The sequence below is a fragment of the Aythya marila genome (assembly GCF_965140915.1).
Source record: "Aythya marila genome assembly, chromosome: 4".
Taxonomy (NCBI): domain Eukaryota; kingdom Metazoa; phylum Chordata; class Aves; order Anseriformes; family Anatidae; genus Aythya; species Aythya marila.
In genome coordinates, this window is record NC_139045.1 from 76,779,134 (window position 1) to 76,793,798 (window position 14,665).

The following is a 14,665-nucleotide window of genomic DNA, read 5'->3' on the forward strand; positions in this document are numbered from 1 at the left end:
CCCCCCATGCCAGGCTTCCCGTGAGATCCTCCAAGCAGTAGGGAGTCAGGGGTCAGTTAGGGACCGCATTGACACACGTCTGCTGCAGCCACACAAACCAGCAGTTGTCTCAGCTTAATCATGATGTGTGCTCTGACTGCTTTATCATGCTCTGGTTAAGTCCTTGTGCACTTAAAAGTTCAGAAATCAGTGTTGATAATTTATCCTACAGTTGTTAATATAGTGTATCGTATTCATGTATGCCCTCTCTGGTGTAAGGATACAGAATTTTGTAGGCAAGAGTTTGCAGGGGGGGTGAGCTTGAAAATTTATGCCAGTTGTTTGTGGGCAGTGGCATTAAAAAAAGGGACTACGTGAAAAACCTGGCAAATCTCTAATAAACGATGCTCGTTGCATGATATCGTTGCTGTGAGAGTAAAGCCTGTATGTGATTCTTCATTTCATTTTGCAATGAAATGCATTCTGCATTTCATTTTGCACATACAGGCTTCTTTAATTTTCCTGGCCTCATGTTTGGTTTTGGGCCAAGCAAAGTACCGAGGCTGCAGAATTGGGCTTCTGAGAAACGGCAGAGTTACCAGGGAACCTCATTTTTACGTGACTTTGTACATTCAGGGTGAGAGGGATGGAACTTCCTCAGGTTAATTTCAATTTTAGTTTCATTTCAGTGTTAGCTGAGGGGTGTAAGCTGGCAGTTATTCAGCAAATGCTTTTTTTTTTTTTTTTTTTAAAAAAAAAAAAAAAGCAAAACTAAGATGCTTCAGTCAAATTCACAGGCTTATTTCTGCTGTTAAGCCTATGATATTTTGTACATTCCCTTGGGTTCATTTACCAGAAGGGGAAGATGAATTTGAAACCAGAACAATCCAATTGCAATTTTATGAAACAAGGAAGCAAAATTTTTACAAAACCCGGATTCAACAAAGCAGCTGGTAAGCAGGAATTAATGCTCTCATTCGTTCTGCTGCTGCACACATGGTTCTAGCAGCAGTGGGTCAGCCGTGCAGCGGGCCGGGCAGGACGCACCGCGGGCAGGTCCGTGCCCCCACGCCCGTGTCCACCCTCCGTGCCTGCACTGCTCACGCAGCACGCCGATGGTCTGGGCGAAGTAGCTCAAACATGACCTGTTTGCCGCAGTGAGTTGTGGTGGTGACCATTCTTGCAGTTTGGCATTTACCTAGCTGCTTTGTAACATTCCTGAAGGTTTTCCATTCACGTGGCCAGGATTTCCCACATGTTTAGTTTAGTTTAGTTTAGTTTTTTTAGCTTGTTCTGTGGCTGGTCGTGTGGTTCGTGTTCAGGCTGGAGGGCTCAGTTGGTTTCCAGCTGAGGCGGGAGAATATACAAGCCTCCTTTGAGGTGACCTGGGCAGTACAAAGTAATGTAAAAGGCTTCTTTTATACATCTGTGTGTACGTTATGTGAGAAAAGTCTCAATAATTTTCTCCAGACAGGACCTTCTGTGAAGCCATTTTATTCGTGCTTGCAATGGCGGGCGTCCTGCAAGCAGGAGCGCGCCGTACAAGTTTATCATAACCCTATATCCCCTATACCTGACACCTGATTTCTCCCGTTTCCTCGTTGGCTGAGTACTACAGGTTCACAGCCTACTCAATGCACTTCTATACCACAGATGTACATTTTTATTTGACCAACCACTATTTTCTCCTTTTCCTTTCTTTTCCTTCTTTTCTCATGATCAGAGGGCCCATAATTTTTTGGTTTTACTGATTTCATACTGCTCATCCTGTTTTTCTTAGCTCTGCTCCTTACTGTTGGACAGTGGGACCTTCCCCTTATCTGCTTTATATACTCCACGCTGCTGTGCTGCACAATCACTTTTGAATATAAGGTTAGTGGAATTTTCCACTGCAAAAACACCTTCTATTGCAAAAACACGGCTCTGTTTCTCACGTTGTGTGTGTGTATGTGTATATATATGTACATATATGTACATAAATCCCTATGTGTACACATGTGGGTATGTACGAGCGGTGCATATACGGCCTGCAGAGGATCAGATTGCAGTCTTTAATTCTGGCTGCTTCTGGGTCCCACCGATGGCTGGGGCAGCGCTGGGACCGAGCTGGCTGCTGTGCCCGGCTGCGTGGAGCAGTGCTCCTGGAGCAGCACGGTGATGTGGGGTAACCCTGGCTGTTGCAGGCTCTATGAGGGGAAGGAGACGGCCGAGTTCCAGCGCTCGCTGCAGCGGCTCTTCCAGACCCTGAACCAGCTGATGAAGTCCCCGCTGGAAGGGCCCACGCTGCTCTCCCAGGTATGCGGGCGGGTGGGCTCCAGCTCTGGGCCTGGCTTGGGGTGTGAGGTGGGACAGACAGATGGACAGGCAGACAGATGGACGGGCAGGTGGTGGCCCAGCTGGGCACTGGCTGTCCCGATGTGGTGCCACAGCCGGGGTGAACTGGGATGGTGCCACCTGTGTCATGGCTTGGTCCTGCACCTTGTTTGCCTGCAGTGTGTTCCTAGAGGGCAGGTGCTGAGCAGAAATCGTGGTGAGGTTGTTTGTGCTCTGTGAGGTTAATGAGAGGAGAGGCAGACGCCAAAAGATGGGGATGGGACGGGGCTGTGCTCTCGGCCACCCAGCTGGGAGGACCCAGGCCCCGGCTGCAGCACCCGCAGCCTGCCAGCTTCTCCCTTCTTTTCACAAGGGACTTCTGTTTCTGTGTTGCATTGTTGGCATTCTTAAATAAGGCCTTATAAATGAATCTAATTAAAAAAAAAAAAAAAAGTAGTTTGAAGATCAATAATGACCGTGACCCTCATGAAGAATGGGGCTGTCCCTCCTCATCCTCTTGCCCCTCAGAACACCGATCATTGTTCCAATTTCCATCTCGGTACTGTTGCTCTAGAGACTCTCTGCTATGGTAACCTGGCTGCGATTTTACCAGGCTGCTGCAGACTCACCTGTGTGATTTCTGCATCGCTCAGCTTAGTGATATGGTTTAGTGGAGGACTTGTTAGTGTTAGGTCAGAGGTTGGACTCGACAGTCTTGAGGTGTCTCTTCCAACCTAGAAATTCTGTGATTCTGTGGTTCTGTGCTCAGCACCTTGATTCAGGCCTGAAGGAACAGTTTTTGCAAACATGTCCAGGGCGAAGGTGCCACTGTCCAGGTGCAGAGGAGAACAGCCTTCCTGTGCCTCACCAGACCAAGCATCCCCGTGCATGGATCAGGAATAGCAGTGATGGTAATGGCACAAAGCCAGCCACGACGCTCCGCCAGGCAGCAGGACCCACAGAGGCAGGCAGCGGTCAAGAGTGGCTGCAGGCAGAGTCAGGGAGCAAGCGGCCCTGAGCTTTCACCAGGGAGATGATGTGAGGCTGGGACCCGTGGGGACAGAGATTCCCAAAACTGAGGCTGCCGTGACTGCAGACTCCCCAGAGCATTGGTGCCCACGGGCGTCCAGGTGAATCCGCGCCACCAGGCAGGCAGTGGTACCAGCCTCAGCAGGACAACTTCTATTGCAGCACTAGTACAGTCCTTGTGTGCCTGGGGCCTTGTGGGTGTACGTAATGACCTACCCGCATTAGAAAACAGACTGAAAAATGGTATTTCATTAGGCACCATCACACTGCTGTGGCTTCAGGGCAGGATCCTTTCATTCAGGGGGAAGGGCTCATTGGGTGCTTCCTCCACCCAGAGTGACCTGTGAGACACTTGGGATGAGGTTCAGAAATGTGCTCATTCTGCTTCTGCTGGGTTTGCAGAATCAGGCTGTGCTTTTTTTCTGGTGACGGCTGCACTCTGCAGTAGGATCTCAGCTGCTGAGTGGGAGCATTTCCCGTGAAAGGAGCTGTAATGGTCACAGAGGGACCAGGAGAAATTCAGGCTCCTCTAGCAGATCTGCATTGTTTTCTCTAAGTGAAATGTCCCGCTCAGAAGCACCCGGTTCCTACGTGGGCCTGCTGGAGCAGCTGGAGGTGCGAGTCCCGTGGCTCAGAGCTCCTGTCCCCCTCGCTGGCACAGTGACAGCTCCTGGGTGGCGTGAGCGCACTGCTGCGGCGCTGCTGGCACTGCGGAGCTTCACCTCGGCCTCCCCAGGGTTGCTGTCAGCACCCAACTTGAAAGTTCTTGGTTTTGAGATGTGACTTGGATTCGGTGCTAGAGGTGTGGCCGTGCCCTTGGCTGATCACGGTGTGCTCACACCAGCTGTGCTGTGTCGGCCCCATCTCGTCCTCCCCTGCCCGCTGCTGGCTGTGTGGGGGCCTGCAAGCGTCACCAGTGCTGGGGTTCTCCCGGGTCAGACAAAGTGTTTTGCTGTGTGCTGGAGTGCCCAGGTGAAATTATTCAGTCTGGAGTGCAAATGGGAAAATGGCTTTAAAAGCGAGAAACACCTTAACTTTAAATGCCCGGTGATGGGTGCGAGCTGACGAGCACGCTGGCGGATGAGAACAGATAGTGCTATGGCAACGTCAGCTCACTGCTAGCACCGATCACTGGAAGTTGGAATTATCAGGAAGGGAATCAGGAAGAGAAGATCCTTTGCCATGGTAAAAATCCCTGCATGAGTCTGCCTGGCACCCACGTCTCAGAGCATGCAGCCGGGCTGGAGCATCCTCAGCGAGGGGCGCTGGGTGCATGGGGCAGCTTCCATTTGGCATCTCCTGGGCAGAGCAGAGCAGAGCTTGACATCCCGGGAAGGGGAAGTGTGGGGAGCCAGAACGGGGGGCAGGCCTGCAACCGCCCTGGAGAAGGGGCTGCACAGGGCTGTTGGAGGTGTCTCCTGAGCCAGGAAGGAGGGAGCATCTCGTGAAACAGGCAAGAGGCAGCGCCTGCCACCCCATCCCATGGGATAAAGCCATGGAGCTCCTTGTGCCGGTCTGTGCCTGCTCCTTGGAGCAGGCTGCTGATGCTAGAAGTCTGCACAAGTCTGGGAACAGCAGCACTGCTCTGCGGAAGAAAAAAATCCATCCAAGATCATTTAAACATATAGACATTTCTGACCCAAGAGGCCCTGACCAGGGGCACTGCTCTGTTTTTAGCCAGCAAGGTCCCGTCCCCTGGCCCTGAGCCCTGCCCAGCCTTGTGCTGGGAGGCTGCAGGCGCCTCCACACAGCCTGGCCATCGCCCCGTGCCTGGAGCTGGAGCCCAGCTACCTGATGGTGCATCCTGGACGTGCTCAGCAGCTGCTCTAAGGAGAGAACTTTTTGGTTTTTATTTTTATCGTTCTCTACGTGGGCTTTGCAACGTCTTGACAGACCCCTTCGTCTCGGGCTGCAGGAGCAGCTCCCAGCCCGCAGCCCCAGGTGACACCCGCAGGATCTGCCGGTGGCTGACGTAAGCGTCGCAGCTTCATCCAGCTCTGCCTACTCTTGTCGTTAAAGCTGCAATTATCTGATCAGCCCAAGGCAGGGCTGATAATAGCTTGTTAGCTGCAACACTCTTTCAAAGGCCACCTCTTTTGTGGAGAAAGCCAGTCTTTTGTTGGACTACTTCAGGCAGCGAGGTTTTGTACTATTTTGACAGCTCTGTGCTGTGGAAAGGAGACTGGATCTCCTTTAGCTGCTGCTGAGCGCTGGGCAGGACGGGGTCCAGGGATGAACCTGCACAGCCCTTGGCCAGAGAGCAGCTGGACACCTCCAGCACCCCCAGTAAATGCTGGCACTTGGCGGCTGCCCCCAGTGTGGGAGGAGGCGGGGGGCTGCCTGCGCCCTGGGAGCCCTGCCTGGCTCCAGCAGGCTGTGGGGGCTGCCTCCTACTGTGTCAGGAGGGGTCCCAGAGAGGAGCCTTACCCAGCCCCTGCCCGCTCCCAGAGCCCTGCTTTCCTCTGCCCCTAAATGGGTTGAGGTTTGGGGTGGGACGGAGCCGCAGGCTGCCAGCACCTGGGGCTCCCAGCAGCTGCCCAGGCACCAGCAGGAGTCCCATGGGTGACATCTGCTGCAGGGCCCGTGCCAAGCCAGCACCTGCAGAGAGCCTGCACGGGGAGTGCCAAGGGCAGGTCCCCTGTGCTGGACGTGCCCTTGCCCTCGGGGATGCCTTGGGGACCGCGGCTCGAGGGGTTGAGCACAGGAGCTGACATGCAGCAAGCGGTGCTGTCCTGCACTGGGAGGGGGATCGGGCACGGCTGGTGGGTGGGGGCAGGCTGGTGCCCTCGGTCCTCAGCAGTGGAAGAAACGCTGCGCACTTCTGCATGACCGGGGGGCCACCTCGGCAGCTAACATAAAAGCCAGGAGCAATTTCTGGAAGAAAGCCATACTGAGACGTGGTTGCTGATTCTTAGGGAGTCTTGTAATGCTGGGAAGAAAAGGAATGGGAAAAATTCTGATATTATCTCATATCTTAGAAGGTGAGTAAGCTGCTGACCTTGCCAGCTGCAGACAGAATAGGCTGGCCGTGGATCCTGGCTCTGTCATGGAGAGGGTGTAATCAATACAGCATTAAAGGATGGCAGAAAAATTAATGTTAATCAGTCCAGCTTTACTTAAGCATGGAGTTTAATAAAAAAAATCAAATTTAGCTGATTTTTCTGACGTTGTGAATGTGACTGAATAAGATAACTGACATAATATGCGAGACTAACAACTGTCTGACTTTGTAAAATATTCTTATTTAAAATTAGCATCGTATAAATGTATTAGAATAACTACTTTTTAATCTTTTTTTATATATCTTCTCAGTACAAAAGAAAAAAAGTCATTACAAATGGAGAGGCATCCTGCTGGGATGGGCATTTCCTTGGGGTCCCAGGGACTCTGGCTCTTGTCTCAGAAGCCTCTGTTTGCAGGACAGACGGGGTGTGGGCGGCATTCCTGGGTCACAGCTGGGAGGGGAGCGGGGCCAGGGGGCTCCGGGAGCCCCAGAAGTGCCCAGCTGATGGCAAGGCCACTGTGGGGCCTGGGTAGAGGAGCAAAAGATGGTCTGTGGGTGTGTGCACAAAGAGGAACTAAATAAATGCCTGGAGAGGGGAGCAGGAGGTGAGGAGGCTGCTGTGGATCGTGTGTCGGGTTTTCTGCCCTCATCCGCAACAGGGGACACAGAAACACCTGAGAAGGGTTTGCAAGAGCTGCAGAAATGACTCGGGGTGTGCTGTGTTTGATGACAATTGGTGCGATTTCAGCTGCCTAGGAGGGGGTGGCAAATCCCAGCCCTTAGCTGCTGGACTTGTCACCCGCCGAGGATCCAGCTCCGTCGGCAGCCCCTCTGCATGACTCAAAACTGTTGGATCCCAGCTGGGGCACCCCTTAGGCTTGAGGGTCGCAGCTCTAGTGCCAGCATAGTCCAGGGAAGCCTGCAGGACGAGGCACCCCAGCAGAGCTAGAGAGGAGCAGAACTCGGCAAGTTGTTTATGCTGTTTAACCATGTTGCAAACATAATGAAGTAGATTTTAATGCAGACTGATTTGTGGCCCATGTGCTTGCTTTTCTAAAAAAATCTAGCCATATGCCCCCAGCCCTTAGAGTCCCATGGGAGCACAGGGCAGGGTGGGCTCCGGGCAGCCCCCTGCCCCTCCGGCAGCCCCCCTGCGGCTGCAGTGGCTGTGAGCAGTGCTGGGAAGCTCCACAGGCAGCCCCCAGCCAGGGGCCGTGTGCCTGGTGCAGTTGGATTTTCTATGGCTCCACAGTACAGGCTGGAAACAATTGTTTACAAGACACACGTGTTATCACTGTGATTTCAGGTGCTTTGCTTGGTGTGGGTGGCGTAGCAGGAGAGAACTGCTGCCAGCAGGACGCCCCTTCCCGAGGGGGTGACCGTGGAGGGCTGGCAGCAGGGGCCGTGGAGCTGGGGTGAGTGGGAGAGGTGCTCAGCCCGTGCTGAGGTGGGGAGGGACGGGGTCACCGCCCTGCCTGCGTGCTGTCTGTCTGTCCGTCCATCGTCCCTGCGGGCACACCGCGGCAGTCAGCACTCGTCTCTCTGCAGGGAGCAGCCCTGAAGTACTTGCCTTCCATCTTGGAGGACGTGTTTGGGATTTTTGACTCCTCCATGCTGGGGTAGGTGTCCCCAGCCCTCCGCCTCCGCTCTGCCCGCGGGATGCCCCCAGCACAGGGCGGGGGGCTGTGCCTCCTTAACCCCTTCCCTGTGCAAATGCAGGGGAGCGTTTGCTCACTTTTTGTGGGGCTCAGTTGGCACCTGGCTCCCCCAGTGGTTTTGTCCTAGAGGAAGGGGGCTGTGGGTGCTTGGGGCTGCAGACGCCCCCTGTTCCCACAAGCCTGGTGTTTTGATGCTCATTAAATCCTCTTGTCTGGATCGCAGGGTCTTGCTGCGGGACTTCATCGGAAACCTGCTCCCCCAGCGCCTGCTGAAGCAGAAGCTGCAGTCCCTGACCAACATCATCAACACCAAGGTCTTCCAGTCCTACGGTGAGAGCAGCACATGGTGCTCACTGCATGGCCTGGCCCGGTGCTGCCAGGGCTGGTCGGACGGGGCCACGTCCCCGCCACAGGCGTTCCTCCCCTTTGCCCCGATATTTTGGCAGCCTGGGGGCTGGGGTGCGCACACCGCCAGCCCTGCGCCCCCTCCTTCCCACAGAGTGCCGGGAGCTGCTGCTGCACACAGCGGTGCCCATCCTCCAGGAGCTGATCGAGAAGGGAGAGGAGGAAGACGCCTGCATCGAGCTGCTCAGCAACATCCTGGAGGTGCTCTACAAGGCCCAGAAGGTAAAGCCTGGCTTCTCTGCCGGTCCCTCTTCCCCTTCCAGGATTCACCTTGGAAAGCACCTGGTGGAACACGTCGGAGTAGGGCTAAGCACGAACTGCTGCCCTTGGCTTGGTTGGGCTGATCAAGGCCCATCCTAAGTGGAATGGGGTTGCTGTGGCCCATCAGTCATGGCAGGAACCTGCCCGGGCTGGTGCTAAAACCCACCGACAGGCAGCCTGAGTTGGCCTACGGCTGCCCTGAACCCCCTGTGAGTGTGCTCCCCCTGCCTGCAGGGCAGTGCCAGCACTGCCCAAAGCCCCACAAAGGAGCAGTGTCCCTTTTCTGGCCAGCAGACAATGCGGTGCTGTTCCGAAAATCTGTGAGAAGGAACGGTGACACCGACATCCCTGGGGTGGCCCCAGGTGGGAAGGTGCTGTCCTTGCTGGGCTTCGCCCTGACGCCAGGCTCTGTCTTGCAGAGAGCGGAGGAGCAGCAGGCGCGGGGCAGTGCGGGTGCGGAGCGGCACGGGAACCATGGGGACTCAGAGCTGGTGAGTGCCTCTCCTGGGGGCCAGGCTTCTCCGCCTCCCACGGCAGCCACAGACCCGGTGCTGGAGCTGGGGGTCACAGCGTGGGGCTGGGGTGCTGCAGGGGTGGAGACGCCTCCCCGGAGCCGTGGGTGATGGGGCTGGGTGACTCCGGGCTGTGCTGTGAGCCCTAGCTGAGGGGTAGGATGAGGATGTCTCTGCCATCACTGCCGCTGCCTTCCAGGCTGGTTGCCCGGGGCCGCTTGCTGTCTGCACCCAGCGCCTGCGTTTTCCCTCCCAGTCCTTCCTGGGCATCTCCGCTGGGCACCTAACCCAGCCCTAGAGGAGCAAAGTTCTGTGCTGGGCCAGGAGCAGACTCCTGGGACGGCACGAGCGAGGGCAAGCTCTGTGTGGGTCGTGGGCCAGGTTCTCACCCAGAGCCCCCACGGTGCCCCCCTGCTGCACAGGTGGAAGGCACGGACACACACACGTCCCGGGGCACAGCGAGAGCTGCACAGGGGGGCTGGGAGGCACCACTGCCTCCTGCCTCAGAGCTGACTTTGTTCAGTCTAGGCTGTAACCAAACAGCTTCTGGCTCTGGGCGTTGAGCTTTTCCTGCCTATAGAAAACCAGCAGTGCACTTTATAACTTAGAGGTGCGAGCTGGTGAGTGCACGGACAACTGCCTGGCGCTGTAACTCATTTTCCCTGTGCTCAGCGGTCCCGTGCCAGCTCTCACACGGCAGAGGCATGTCAGTGCCACTGCTGAAGTGCTCTCTCTGCAGCCGTGCTCTGTCCCATGGCCTGTTTGCCACCAGGTTTTCTTTATTTCTTACCTCTGATTTCCCTCAGCCACGCACTGCAGGCAAGATGTTCCTCTGAGCTGTGTGATCCTGACCCTTGTTGCAGCTCGGTGCCCTGCTGCCCTGGCAGCCCTGCAGTGTTTGCCATGGGACCACAGTGCCTGCGTGCTCCCCAGGGCTGCCCCAGTGCTCTCGCACAGCCCTGAGGGCAGAGTTCCCCCACGCCTCTGCCATGGGACTGGTGGTGCTGAGAGCGTGCCCTGGGCTCTGCAGAGCTGAACCCTCCATCCGCACCCGCTGCTGGCCGTGCTCACACCGAGGCGTTCCCTGCGCACACACAGCCACCTGCTGACAGCTCTCCTTGACAGCGGCTCTGGCTCAGGATAGCCGAGCTTTAGGCTTGTGCAGATTTTCTCCTGTATGGATTCTGGTGCTGGAGGTGTGCCCCCCCCCAGGGTTCAGCCCAGCTGCAGCCCAGGCTGAGGCACCTGGTGCTCAGACGTGCCCGTGCCTCGGTCACTGCGCCCCGTCCCTCCGACATGCGCCCTCCACCACCGCCCCTCCGGACAAGCCCCCATCGGAGCAGGCGAGGTCCCTGGCAGCGGTGGGTGCAGGTTGTTCCTGCAGCACCTCGGCACAGCACAGACCTGTGCTGCAGCTCAGCAGGACAGTTCCTCAGGGTGTTTTCTACCTCTGTGGCAGCAGGACCCATTGTGCTAGGGTGTGATGGTGTTTTGCTGTCTTTATGGAAGTTCATTGCAATTTGTCCCAGATATCAGTAACCAGGAGTTGTTACTCCTGTGCGTAGTTCACTGGATAAAGAGGTTAGGGACAGAGGCTGGCAAAGAATGTGGTTTAGGTCAGAGCTGAAGGTGGAAGCTGTGGCAGGCTGCGGACTGTGGTCCTGATGCAGCTGGGGCAAGACTTGGGCTGTGTGGAGGTGAGGGGCCCGTGGCTGCCTGCAGGCTGTGCCCTGCGTGGGGATGGGCATCCTTCCTGGCACAGGCTATGGCTGGGAGGTGCAGGAAGACATTTGTGTGCTGAGGATGCCAAATGCTCCCTGAGGGGTTGCTGAAGGGACGGGGGCTCCCCTTCGTGCATGGGATCCGCTGTACAAAGAGGGTGTTGGATTTCTGCACTCTGGGGTCTCGGTGCACAGCACCCTGGTGGAGCAGAGGGGATTTGTGGCTGCTGAGCAGAGCAGCACAGGAGGAGAGGGCAGAGCCATCTGACACAGGAGAGGAGATGGCCCCTGTGCAGGAGAGCAGCCGTTTGCAGCCTTGGCTGAAGGTGCCTCTGGTTCTGCCTTTCCCCAGCTGCTCTGTGCTCCGTTGTTGCTTTCTGGGAGGCTCAGACCTCAGAGCTGTTGGCATGGAGGCTGGATCAGACGTGTGCTGCCGTGCCCTGGGTGGGTGAGGCGGCTGTGTCAGCTCAGCTGGGGAGGCACACGAGGCCACGTTGTGCTCCACAGCGGGGCTCGGGGTCTCTGCACATGCAGGCTGGCAGTCCCAGTGCCGGCCCCCACAGGAGGAGGTTGCTCAAGTGGTAGGTGCTGTGCTGGCATCCACAAGACTTTATTTCGGAGGTGTTAGGGCTTCTCCAGTGCTGTCTGAGCTGCAGAGGTGCCTCCTGTCCTGCAGGGGGAAATTGCTCTGGGTCTTGTGAAAAGGGAGGGATGCCTGGGTGTCCCTTACACCTCTGGCACAGAGCCACCTTTGCCCTGCTCAGATTGTCGCTGCTGGTGTTACCATCCGTCCCCAGGTGTCTCCTCGCAGGACACCCTTTCTTACACATCCAGACCTGGCTCCCAAGAGCTGGAGCTGCTCCGGCATCACCGCAGAGCCCTGCTGAGACAACCTGGGGTGGCTTCTTCCTTGTGCCGGCCTGCAGAGAAACTTGGTTTTTAACCCTGCAAAACTTCTGCAGGAATCCTGGAGATGGCGGAGCTGGAGGGTTAACAGCGTTCCAGCTGCTCTGAGTTCTTTGTGTGAGCTGGGAATGTTTCTTCTATTATGGACAAATGAAGGGGGAGGCTGGAGCCTCCTCCTAGTACCGTCTGTACTAGCACAGCTGGCGTCTTATGTGGGGAGCAGCGTTGCGCAGCCTCTGCTCAGGGCGGCGTTACTGTTGGCCAGGAAGATGCGGTGAAGCAGCAACCTGCACCTGGGCTGCAGGGGAGGGCTGCGGGGGGTGCTGGGGCTGCTCCAGCAGGAGCAGGGGCTCCAGGGTGCAGCTTCTCCTCCACAAGCACCGATTGCCTGTTGCTGCCAGGGGCTGGGGCACTGTGTGGAGCACTCAGGGGGTGCTGAGGAAACCCATGCCCGCAGCCCCAGCTCCTGTAGCCACTGCCAGCAATAACGAGGAGCATTCTGCAGGAGCGAGGAGCATTTTGCAGCCTCCTTGCCTGCTGTTTTCATGAGCTGCAGTGCTGGTGATGCCAGCCCCCAGGAGGCCGAACCCTTTGCAGCCTGGCTTGGTGCTGCCTGGGGAGATGCCCACCAGCGGTGTGCATCACCTGCCCCCCCGGCAGCACCTGCCATGGCCATGACACCTCTTGCCTTTCAGGTGAAGGTGAAGAAGCATGTCCAGCTGGTCCTGGAGCGGCTGCTGCACACCGTCAACCGGAGGGTGATCGTCCTGGAGCGGGACAACAGCCTGAGGGTGAGTACCCCCACTCTGCCAGGCAGCGGCACCGCGCCGCATCCCCTGCTGGCTCTGGGGATGGAGCAGCGCGGGGCTGCGCTGACGTGGGCACGTGGGAACAGGCAGCGAGTGGTGTTCTTCAGCTGGTGCTGCGGTCTCTGACAGCAGCTGGCCAGGGATGGATTTATGGGTATTTAACACCGCAGGATGCATGAGAAAGCCCAAAAGGGGAGGGAGGAAATGTGCCAGAAGCCGGTTCTGGAGTAGAGGGTGTGCTGGGAGGAGCAGGCCGGGTATTTGTGATGCAGAAAGGACATTTTGGAAGCAGATGAAGGGGTTTGGGCAGTATTCTCTGGAAAACAAGTGACAGACCCAGCGACCCTTCACAATTTTACATGCCGGGAGCACATGGGAGGAAGGTGCTGGGGCACCCACCTTGCGCTGAAGGGTTGGCAGGTCACAGTGCTGCTCAGCTGAGGCTTCCTGCAGAGCTGCTGCACTGGGTGCAATGATTTAGTCATGAAGGGGGGAAGCACAGTCCAGCACAGCCCTGGCCTGTGTGGGCTTACACGTGTGCTACAGAAGCATGAAGGCAAACCCAGCATGCTTGACCAGGCTGTGCGGAGCAGGCCAGGCACACAGCTCTGGGTAGCGAGGGGGTGAGCATCTGGGACTGGCTGTGTTTTGGGGGTGGAGCAGTGGAGAAGAGCTATACGTGCCGTGCCACACTGCACCGTGCTGCACCGTGTCCCACTGTGCTGTACCGTCACACCGTGCTGTACCGTCACACCGTGCTGTACCACGTCACACCGTGCTGCACCATGCCATACTGCGCTGTGCTGCACCATGTCACACTGTGCTGTACCGTCACACCGTGCCGTACCACGTCACACCGTGCTGTACCGTGTCACACCATGCTGTGCAGTGCACCATGCCCAGGGAGGTGTGAGCACCCTGAGTTGCAGCTCAGCCCTTTGCTTAAGGAATTGTACTGGGATACTCCTGTAGCTCTGCCATCCCATCCTTGGCTCTCTTTCATGAAAACCTAATGCACGCGAGGCGATACAGCCAGCAGGCAGGACGGGAGCTTTTTTCTTGCTGGCCCTGCCCCTGCTGCCCTGTGGCTGCCCAGTCCCCAGGCTGTTCCCTGACAGCAGCTTTGCTGTCCCCAAACGGCTGCACTTGACAAGGTGCTGCCCCAAATATTCGCCTGGCTGCCAGCAGCCTGCGGACTGGCCGTGCTGCCGGGCCAGGCTGCGCCCCCGGGGCTGTGCCAGCCGGGCAGGGTCAGCTCCTGCTGCTTGTGATTCAGGTGTGATTCAGGCAGGAGATGCTTGCAGGGCTGGGTTTGGTATCATCTTGCGTTTAGCTTTTGTTCTCAGGCTGCATGATTCAGTGCTAGAGGAAGCAAGAGCAAAAAAAAAGAGCTATTTGAAGCTACCTACCAGGGCTGTGACAGAGATAATGAGGAACACCGGGTGTTGAAGCATGGCCTGATGTTCAAGGCGAAGAGAAGGAGAGCAAGCCTTTGGCTGATCCTCACTTTCTCTGCTTGCTCCTCTTCCCACGTGCTGGCCCTGCTGATCTGCAGAAATGCTGTCTAGCAGTTTTCCCACTTTAGTTTATCATTTTCACGGTGTTGCTGCAGTCTTGGGCCTCACCCTTGTGTTTGGGCCCCCAGTCCAGGCTGCTCCCAGCAGCTGTGGCTGCAGAAAGCTTTGGGGGGGACGAGGGACACCCATGCCTGTGCCAAAGGCCACCACAGCCCCGTCCTGCTGCTGCTGGGAATCAGAAGAGGACCTGGAAAAAGGCATTCCCTGTGTTCTCTGTCCCAGCAACTCAGGCACTGAAAGGTGCCTGATCTCTCCTGCCAGGTCTTCATGGCTCAGCCCCACCCCGGGGGGCTCGCAGGCACCCTACGATCTGCTGAGCTGCCAAGACTGGGGCGCTCAGCACCTCCCACAGCCAGGCCCCATGGCACTGTGGGGTCCCCTCGGCACCACGGGGCCATGGCCACACGAGTGCCATCGACACAGGCACGGGCGTTAAGGCAACACCAGCTCCTTTGCTGGGTGCGTGCAGGTGGGGCACCCTTGGGTGCCAG

General features: G+C 56.9%; 1 protein-coding gene across 1 annotated transcript in view; it reads left to right on the forward strand.

Annotated features, from left to right (window-relative positions):
- The window catches only part of LOC309877900 (dedicator of cytokinesis protein 2-like), a 66,520-nt gene that overhangs the window by 19,028 nt on the left and 32,827 nt on the right, over positions 1–14,665 (forward strand). The window contains exons 23-28 of the mRNA XM_082759764.1: positions 2,163–2,274; positions 7,874–7,944; positions 8,207–8,313; positions 8,483–8,610; positions 9,069–9,140; positions 12,484–12,579. Coding sequence (XP_082615890.1) covers positions 2,163–2,274; positions 7,874–7,944; positions 8,207–8,313; positions 8,483–8,610; positions 9,069–9,140; positions 12,484–12,579 — 586 coding nt within the window. The remainder of the gene's footprint in view (positions 1–2,162; positions 2,275–7,873; positions 7,945–8,206; positions 8,314–8,482; positions 8,611–9,068; positions 9,141–12,483; positions 12,580–14,665) is intronic.